Source organism: Cydia fagiglandana, chromosome 10, assembly GCF_963556715.1.
Source record: "Cydia fagiglandana chromosome 10, ilCydFagi1.1, whole genome shotgun sequence".
NCBI classification, from domain to species: Eukaryota; Metazoa; Arthropoda; class Insecta; order Lepidoptera; family Tortricidae; genus Cydia; species Cydia fagiglandana.
Genome location: NC_085941.1, coordinates 20,823,572 through 20,833,969, shown reverse-complemented (window position 1 = coordinate 20,833,969; position 10,398 = coordinate 20,823,572). Strand labels below are relative to the sequence as shown.

The 10,398-nt window shown below is 37.9% G+C and overlaps 1 protein-coding gene across 1 annotated transcript; it reads left to right on the top strand.

Moving 5' to 3' along the window:
• The first annotated feature begins 1,254 nt into the window (after positions 1 to 1,254).
• LOC134668040 (uncharacterized) lies at positions 1,255 to 9,183 on the top strand. The gene is made up of 3 exons (XM_063525488.1): positions 1,255 to 1,402; positions 5,310 to 5,382; positions 8,417 to 9,183. Exons 2-3 carry the CDS (start codon positions 5,310 to 5,312, stop codon positions 9,157 to 9,159), a joined length of 816 nt encoding a protein of 271 aa, XP_063381558.1. The 5' UTR covers positions 1,255 to 1,402; the 3' UTR covers positions 9,160 to 9,183.
• The last annotated feature ends 1,215 nt before the right edge of the window (positions 9,184 to 10,398 follow it).

Genomic DNA, 10,398 nt, shown 5'->3' with positions numbered 1-10,398 from the left:
CGGTCGATTTGATCATCCCGTCTGGATACCGCTTTATTTATTTATTATTGTTGTTACATTAGTGAAATCTCTCGAGTGCTCCATCAGGTATTTCCTGCCTTATACCAAGTATACCCACAGTGAAGTGAACGCCCTCACGTAGCAATTTTCCTCCAATCGCAGTAATGGGCCCGGTCCCGTTTGCTACAAAAACACGCACGCCATAGAAAGTTGCGCGATCTGAGATATACGATTGATTTGAGCTTCATTGAGCATCAATCAAAGCGTAGGAAAATTTAATTAATCAGTTATTTTCAGTCTTCTCCCCCTAAGTAGCCGCACCCTCCGCTGTTTGTAACGTGTTTTCTTGCTTATGTAAGTACGGAGGTTTGAAACCGTGCGAAGGATAATCGATCCATTGAAAATTTGAATGCCTTTTGCTAGGTACTGATAAACTTGTTGGACCGGCTATAATATATTCTAGGATTTCTAGGTTTACAGGTTTCGCTTTAATTTTTTTTTATTGGATGGATCATGGAGAATAGAAAATATTTAGAACTGGAAAAATATTTTCTCTTTTTGTATGGATGAGTACGTAACGTAGTGGGTAGGTATTCTTCCCTCTTAAAATCGGTAGTTATCTCTAGTATCTCCGGTATCCGGTATCCGGTACCGGTGCCGATAGCAGCAGGAAGCAGGACGCGCAGGAGCTTGAACTTGACTTTCCCTCTCGCTGCGGGCGGTGCGGCCTCCTATCGCGGATTTTCTTATTTACTTACACGTGCTTACACTTATGTGATATTCATTTAAACTTTGATTTTAAAACAAATAATGAAATTAATATTATTGTAATATAAGCACAGTCGGTTCCCTAATAGCATAAGTTTAGTATCCATTTTTCTTTACAGCTAAGTACTTTACTATGGCGTCGAGGGTACTACGTTGCTACGGGAAATACCTTTCGATGAAATTGAAGCGATTACTCATTATCAATTGGAATAGTTGTATTTGTCATTAGAATAAATTAAAAAGTGGAAAAAATACTGTCTTGGGTTTGACTTGAATTCACGGCCTCTGGATCGATACTCCAGCGCTCTGGCTCCAGAGGCCGTGAGTTCAAGTCTCACCCAAGACAGTAATTTCTCCACTTTTAAATTTAATCTAAGCTTAATAGCATCGTTGGCAGACGTTTCCGCTTGTTAAAAATTAAAATAGTTGTATTGCATGGCAAGTTGTACCTACCTAAATATGGCTAGATTGCCTACATGCCTACTCCCGCGAACGAGCATTCGTCGCAAAACTTTCTTCCTTATAATTCGTCGCTATGAGGCAGCCTCCGGCTCAACGAGAGCTTATATAGCGGCCAGCGTATCCAGATCACTTTCATTGCCGACCGTACCGCGATGCTGTAACCAGAGCCGAGGTAAGCTGACCCTACTTATACTCTTGCTTAATTCTTATAAAGTTATAAACAACCCCGTTTTCATTGTTGCGATTCATTGGAAATCAAAGCCTTTAATACCTACGAGCATCTAATCATAATTTCACTACCTATATATCGTAGGATTCAGGGGTGTATTCAATATTTAAATCAAATCAAATCAAAAAGCATTTATTTCGGTAAATTTAGGTTTTGGAATAAGTTTTAGTACTTATAATTTTCATAATAAAAGAAAAATAAGGCGAATTTGAGGACAAGTGGCGAAGATAGTTTGTTTTAGAATTTTTTTTTACTTTTAAACTATTTGTACTGTCGGAAGCCGGTGTTGCTCGAAGTATTGAATGGATGAATGGATCAATCCGGAGGTCGCGGGTTCAAACCCCGGCTCGTACCAATGAGTTTTTTGGAACTTATGTACCTACTTACGAAATATCAGTTGATATTTACCAGTCGCTTTTCGGTTGAGGAAACCGGGCTAATCCCCATAAGACCTAGTTTCCCCTCTGGTTTGGAAGGTCAGATGGCAGTTACTTCCGTAAATACTACTTAGTGCCTACGTCAATTCTTGGGATTAGTTGTCAAGCGGACCCCCGGCTATTGGGCCGTGGTAAAATGCTGGGATAACGCTAAGAAAAACTGCATATCATGGCCTTGTAGCCTCTATATTACGATATGGTGTTATTTTTTGGGGGAACTCAGTCAATAGAGAAGCTGTTTTCAAAGCCCAAAAAAGATGCGTACGGGCCATTTGTGGAATCAATATGAGGGATAGCTGTGTTCCATTCTTTAGATCTTTTAAAATCCTAACGTTTCCAGCACTATACATATATGAACTAGCAAATTTTATAAAAAACAATTCACACCTATTCAAATTGATATCTCAACAACGCAAGCTTCCTCTACGTGTACAATATCTTAACAACATCTGCAATAATCAACACAACACAGCTTTCTTAGGTAAGAGTATACTAGGTATGGCTCCAAAAATTTTCAATAAAATCCCAAACTATATAAAGTGCCTGAAACCTGACCAGTTTAAAATACAACTAAAAACATACTTAATTAACAAATGCTATTACTCAGTAAGTGAATTTCTTGCAGACACCTGAAACAATTATAACTTGTCCATTTTAGTAAACACCCTGTATAATAGTAGTTTAAGTTATTTAGTTTTTGATTGTATAATTGTGTGATTTCAGAAATTTTATTATTTTATTTGGAAGTTAAACAATATAATATTCTATTCTCAATGTTTATTGCCGTAATATTACTAATAGACATAGCTATTGTTTAAATGTATAATTTATGGTAAACATACTCGTAATAGTCGTAATGAGTCACCATTATTTTAAGTTTAATATTTGTACGCCAATAGGCAAAACACAGAGCTCTATTTATTATTTTATATACCTATAAGACCTTAACTGTACCTGTGTTCCACAAATAAATTTTTACTTTTACTCTACTTTACTTTACTTATCATTATTTAAATAAATTGCTTGTTCGAAGTTGGGCACCAACGGTGAATTTGGTTTTCTTAAATAAAGTACATACCTATAAAAATCGAGAATTCGAAAATGTTTATCTGCGCCCTTGTGAAATTAAAATGGAATTTTCATATAAATACCTAATTTCTTTATATTATTTTTCAAAAATAGAAGAAAGTTGCTTTTATACACAAGAAACGGCGAAGTAATTTGATGCTTTTGAGTTGCTTCCTCATGTCGGCTGGTGAAATTGAGTTTTAAGTGATGATTTTGATTGATACATCCAAGTTTGGTCATCGGTATCAAAGTTGTTTAATCTTATGGTGCCTTATACTTAACCCTCTTCTTCTTTCTAATCTTCCTCGTTTCCTCATGACTGTCTCGCGGCCACCATTTGTGCACCAAAGCTCTACATTCGGCACAATTTTCCGCCTTCCTAATATTAGGCGCCTGTCGGCTCGATTCGGGAAATGAATTAGAGATTCACTAGACATGAAATACATTTCATTTCATTTAAAGTAAAGATATGTGACGTTCCACGACAAAAGGTACATTATGGCGGCTGGCGCTTAGTACGTCGCGTAGCGTCGCAATAATATTGAAGCGGCTTTAATAATACCGTAAGTGCTAAACGCCATAAGGTACATTTACTTGTGGGACGTCACATATCTTTACTATATCGTAACTAGTTAATCTCTAATTCATTTCCCGAATCGCGCCGTGGGTAGATCTCTGCCAGGCCATCTTTATAATTTCTACCGAGCAGATCGCTGATGTCAACTACCCCGGCCTCCATCCACTCACCATGCTAACTATAAACGTAAAACGTAAATAAAAGATTTTCAACTTATTATAGGTACTATAGGTAGTAGTATTTTTTTTCAAACAAATCTAAATAGGTTTGTCTCGTTAGGTATATCGTTATAGCCATGAAAACTCAATTACTCCATACATTTTCCTTTACTTTCTCACAATCGAAAATATAACAAATTCTAATTTCAAACGCGATTCCTAACGCAGGGCAAAGATAGGGACATTATGTACGCAACGCACACAAGGAAATTATTGTCAGTTATAATAAGTACTATTCTTTTATATAAATAGAAAATTCATCACTCTCACTTCTTCCGCTTCACCTCTTTGTCTCTGTGGTAGAAAAACTACCACTTCGTTTACCTCGTTAGGGCGTTTATTTCAGCCATTCAGTTTAGTTCCGATACCATCTTTCCCACGGTTTTTGCTGATTGCTGAGCTGATTGGTATGATATCTATCGTTTATCGCGCCCGATAAAAAGATCTTTATAATACTTTCACACTTTATACATATATCTACTGTAGCTGTAGCAGAATCTAGTAAATTAAGAAGACTACATAAAAAAAAAATAAAGCGTTTATTCACAAGCTTACTTTTTTTTTTTGGTTATTTTAGATTATTTATTATGTTATTCATATATATGGTACAAAAACATAGCTTACTTACATCTAGATACATTACATTCTTCTGCCAAACCACAGAGCGGTTTGTTGGCAGGCGAGGCTCCTATTATAATTAGTTTATGCAAGTACTAGGTAACATAATGCTTTTTCACCACACCAGCTCGGAAAGGCATACTTTGCACTTCAAAAACTGATAGCAAAGTTGCATTTTATTCACATGTGAGGCAAAGTAATCAAATGCAAATTTTCAGTTGTTTTCTTATGTTTGCTGGTAGAATTGACTTTTGAATGATGATTTTGGATGATAAATATTTTAATAACATTCATTTGGATTTGTTTTGTTTGATATTTTACATTTAATATTTGCTTCGGGTTGTGGTGTGGTGAAAAATTTTGTGTTTCACTCGGGGGCAAACTTTGTTTAACCCTCGTGCTTTTGAAACCCTCGCAACGCTCAAGATTCCATTTTTCGAACCACTCGCTACGATCGTGGTTCAATTTTGGAATCTTTCGCTTGCTCGGGTATCAATATTAGCACGAGCGGTTAAACAACAACTTTGCCCCCTTGTAAAACAAATAAGTATCGAACATAAGTAGTTTATCTTTCATATTTTAGTTATTTTCGTATGAAAACTGCAAACGTAAAATTGGACTTGACTATGAGCATATTTACTAGTCTCTGATAGGAATACCTAGTAAATCTATAAATGCATGCGACCATCTTATACCTACTTAGTAATTGGGTTGTTAAAGGCGTGCAAATAACGATTATCTAAGGTAGACTGATTCCCTATTGTGGGACCCCTATTGCATCACACTGAGACTGAACCATTCTTGTAGACATAAAATGCAACTTTCACATCATTTTGAAGAATCAAGAGAGCCCTTACGAGCGAGCTGGTGTAGTGAAAAATAAATTATTTACCTACTTACCTACATTTAATATTATTACTTACTAATTACAGATGCAGTGGCTAAGCGCGATCTGCGTGTTGACCGCGGCGGTGCACGGTGGCGGTGGAGTTACCAAAACACCTGGTAAGTTTACCAACCTGGTAAGTTTAAAACTAGAAATAAAAATACAAATACGTTTTGGATATATTCTATTTCGGCATTCTTTCGGACCAACTGCCATTCATCTCTATTATATCGATAACAATGCAAAAATAACAAAATAACTCTTATGAAAGTTTAGCCGGTTCATATCGCAAATAAACGTTTACACAATTACTTATTTTCTCATAGAATTTACGTCTTTAAAAAGTCTTTACGCGCCATTAGCTTATTACCTATAGCAAAGAGAATAGATAGAGGGCTTTGCCAAAGTAAATTTTGTAGTCACGGTACATTTACTGCCATCTATCGCCACATGATTAAAATTGAAAATAAAATTGAAAATGTATAAATTAATCAAAATATGTTTACGGGTAAATGATTTTTAATTTTTATTGTTCTATACTGAGTGAATACTGACCCATGTTCTTTCACTGATATGTGTTAAAATTGTTAAATATCAAACGGTGTCGTCAACGCCATCTAGCCGAGAATAGGCCAAAGGTGTACGCGCCATCTATTCGAGAATGACTTTTTCTTGATTTCCGAGGCACGTTTTTTTCTTAGACTTTATTTATCTTATACGGAGATATCTCTGCCTATACATAGGTACTAATCTGCCATACTTTCACTTCCTATAAGAAAATTGCTTTAGTCATGGTAAAAGTGAACCTGAACATTGTGAACAAACAATCAAACATACGGACGGAACATACAGATATACTAACAGTTAAGAGGATAGTGGGCGGCCGCTTCTGCACAAAAGAGGTCCCCATTTTCCTCCCGGATATTGACATTATGGAAAATATATAGTTTTACACAAGTTATTAACGATAGCTTTGCTCCTTCGTTTGACTTTTTCAAGTTTTTGATCGGAGGCTGTTGTTAATATGTCGTGGCCGTGGATCTTAGAGTTTTATCACTTCATGATAATACCATATATTATGCCATCTTAGAATTGATCACTTCATAATATGGTTAGATTAAGGTTGGTTAGTTCATGACGTGGCCAACCGATAATTTCATGAAATGATTGCCATTGCCACATCATGAAATTATCTCTCTCCGAAACTGTTTACTGCCGTAATGGAAGACGCCTTCAAGCTCCTGGAATGGGAAGGACTTGGCATCAACATCAACGGCGAATACATCACTCACCTTCGGTTTGCCGACGATATCGTAGTCATGGCAAAGTCGATGGAGGAACTCAGCATGATGCTCGATGACCTCAACCGAGTTTCACAACGGGTGGGCTTGAAAATGAACATGGACAAGACGAAACTTATGTCAAATGCCAATGTTGTGCCCATCCCAGTCTCTGTTGGGAACTCGGTACTCGAAGTTGTTGACTCGTACATCTACCTAGGACAAGTAGTCCAATTAGGTAGGTCCAACTTCGAGAAAGAGGTCAACCGCCGAATCCAACTCGGTTGGGCAGCGTTCGGGAAACTACGTAATGTCTTTTCGTCCGACATACCTCAGTGCCTCAAGACGAAAGTCTTTAATCAATGTGTGTTACCAGTGATGACTTAATTACGGCTCCGAAACGTGGTCTTTCACTATCGGCCTCATCTCAAAACTCAAAGTCGCTCAACGAGCTATGGAGAGGGCTATGCTCGGAGTTTCTCTACGTGATCGAATCAGAAATGAGGAGATCCGTAGACGAACTAAAGTCACCGACATAGCCCACCGGATTAGCAAGCTGAAGTGGCAATGGGCAGGCCACATTGCACGCAGAGAAGATGGCCGATGGGGTCGAAAAGTGCTCGAGTGGAGACCACGGACTAGCAAGCGCAGCGTAGGACGTCCACCCACAAGATGGACAGACGATCTTGTTAAGGTCGCCGGAAGACGCTGGATGCGGGTCGCTTCCAACCGGCACGTATGGAGGTCCAAGGGGGAGGCCTATGTTCAGCAGTGGACGTCTTATGGCTGAGATGATGATGAGATGATGAGTGACTTTTGCTTGTCACCCGACGATATAATGTTGAAAACGAAAGTATTATTATGTCTCCGGACGCCGAACGGTGATATACTTATTTAATACTGTTATTTGCATGTCAATCAGAGACGAGGTAACGGTAAAGACTGGCAGTGACAGTCTCCATTGCATACTGTATGTAACACATGATTGTTGTAGTTGTCGCCTTTATAACGAAGTTTCAGTTCCATATAAGTATAACTTATGGGTACCTACTTATACAGGTAACATTTTTATTCAGACTGCATCAGCGAGTCTGTGCATTGCTGCTAGCTACATTGGTGGAGTAAAATGCAAATGGAATCCGGGCTTCAACAATGACAAGATAGAACACTTTATTTTTAATACAAGGCGCGTGATGCGTGATAAATGGATTGATAGATACCTATCAAATTATTTTATGATAATTGCCACATCAAAATTATGCTTCTAGTTCGCTGGACAGGCACTTCCCTCATAAAAATATGAAACTGTATATAATATTACCAATCTTAATTTTACCTGTCTCTGTTGTCAATATAGAAATTGCGAAACTTGCTTTTTCGCCTCACTCGTAATCATTGTAAACATTTCAGATTTATAAGTTCATTGGCTTGCGATCAAACAAACGGGTTCATGTTAGTTTTGTGGAGACCGTTTCTGATGGAATTTAAGCTCTATTTTTTACAAACTTTTCGCCTATTCTACCTTATAGCGCCAGAACCAGATGATGTCCTGGGTTCAGATCCCGGCAAGGGAATTTATTTGTGTCATAATTATGATATTATAGACATACGTATAAATAAATTCCCTTTATCATTATATCTTAGAGATCTCGAAAAAGCGACTTAAACGACTTAACCCGAATGGTCATTGGTCAAGCTTAAATCACATTGAGTGCCAGGAACCGGCTTGCCAGGTTATTTGTTTTTAGTCGCTTCCTCTACAAAGCGGGAAAACGCTGGGACCGGCTACAAAAACCAAAACAAACTCTGCTTGTTATTTTTGTGATAAGAAATTAAACTTAATTCAATAGGTATAAAAAAAATATTTTTCCAGGTCTGTCGCCATTTTGGACGGACGACTACAAAGTCTTCGAACAAATCTACGGAAAGACCTCCGACCGAGAGCTCTACGGGTCCACCTTACCTCCCAACCAGTCCTTCGGCGTCGACTTAAGTCCCTTAAGAAACCAGGCTTCAGACAAAAAGGAACGGTACATTGACACCGGAGAAGACAGAGACTTGGACCAGCAACCGAGCCTATATTCTTTCGATAACTATAATAATCTATTGACAAAACAGAATATAGAAGCGTTTGATCCAAAGCCGACGAAACCATCATTCAAATTCATCCCTTACAATGATTTCACACCAATCAGCCAATCTAATGATCCAGCAACTTATAACTATTATAAAACGTTGGAATTGATAGAGAAGAAAAAGAAAATCGACGCTCTAAAAAGCTTAGCAGTCAATAATTTTGCACAATTCTCTAGCTACGCGACTAGCCCTGAAGACACAGAGGGGTATAAGAGTATCCAGGATATTCTAGACGCTCATGAAGGGAATAAAGGTAATAAGAAAGTGAATAATGAGCAGGAGAATTTGGCTAAATATGTGAGTTATGGAGTGTCGAAGAGTCGAAGGAAGAAGCCGGTTTCAAATCCAAGGTTTATACACAGTAATGATCTTCAGAAACCACGTTGTGTGTCGGGACGCTGTCGCCAGAGAAACACCTCGGTCAGGGTCAGAACAGGGCCTGTTTTGAGGAAGATTAAGCATACCATTATTTCTGATTAAACTTTTAAGTCTGAGTAGTTTGATATAGTACATTTCGATGCTAGTGCGGAAGGTATGTCATTACTTCACGAGTACCGAGATATCTTGCCACGAGCCGCAGGCGAGTGGCAAGACTCGGGACGAGTGAAGAATGACATTTCCGCACGTGTATCGAACGACGTTTTTTAATACAGTTGCGAAAAAATAAGAAAAACATTGTTAATCGTACACTAAACAAAAGTGGTAACAGTGACAGCTCGGTTAGACGTCGTCTTTAAGTATATTATATCTATGGGCGTTTGGCAGCTATTCCGTTCCATTCAGTCAACTTATTAAGAATGGAATTTTCAATATTGAATATTAAAAAATAAACGTGTTATAATGATGAAGAGGTAAGTAATTAAATATGAAATATGTAATATTTTTCGTATTCTTACATTAACGGTAGGTTTTTATGCTGATTACGACGTTTAAAGGAAACTAATATTAACACTCATCAATAAGTAGTCGTGAATTGGAACAAGTATAAATTTTAAAAAAATGGAAAAGTAAAAAGCACTAGTTCGAGATAACCAACTTTCCGCACGCTAAACAGCTACGTAAAGTAGCACTTTTTGAGCAACTGTATTAAAATAGTACATTGTGTATTAAGGGCGGGAAATAAGAAATTACGAACGAGTGTCAATTTTAAGCCCGACGCGAAGCGAGGGCTTAAAATGTTCACGAGTTCGGAATTTCTTTACCGCCCGTGGCACACACACTGTTTTTCATCACACTTGTAAGGAAAAAAAGGAGAATTAATAAAAACAAACTTCTGTATAAAACACTTTTCCGCCCTAGGGCGAAAATTTCAATTTCCCGCCCGCAAGCCCTACGTGTAAATAAGTGTTTTTCATCACACTTGCTCGGAAAAGATTTTTTCCGCCCTAGGGCGAAAATTTCAATTTCCCGCCCGCAAGCCCTACGTGTAAATACATCTTTTCCGAGCAAGTGTGATGAAAAATGTATTTCGATACACATTATTAAGATCACCATCGAAATAAAAATAATACTCTTAATTTATTTAAGATTTGACTAGAAAATGTATTATTATATTATTAGGTGACATTCGGTTGGCGACAGCAGCAGCATTGCTGTTCGTTACTACCCATATAAAGAGACACACCGTAGGTAATATCACCTGCGTTAACGCTGTAGCAGTATCGTTGCAAGTTGCAACACGCTGCTTGCTGCTGCGGTCACAATCATAATGTAACCTTA

Excerpts from the sequence above, each read along its gene's own strand:
- LOC134668040 (XM_063525488.1), top strand. The coding sequence starts at position 5,310 with ATGCAGTGGCTAAGCGCGATCTGCGTGTTGACCGCGGCGGTGCACGGT. Across the intron at positions 5,383-8,416 it reads TGGAGTTACCAAAACACCTG|GTCTGTCGCCATTTTGGACG; the intron begins GTAAGTTTACCA and ends ATATTTTTCCAG.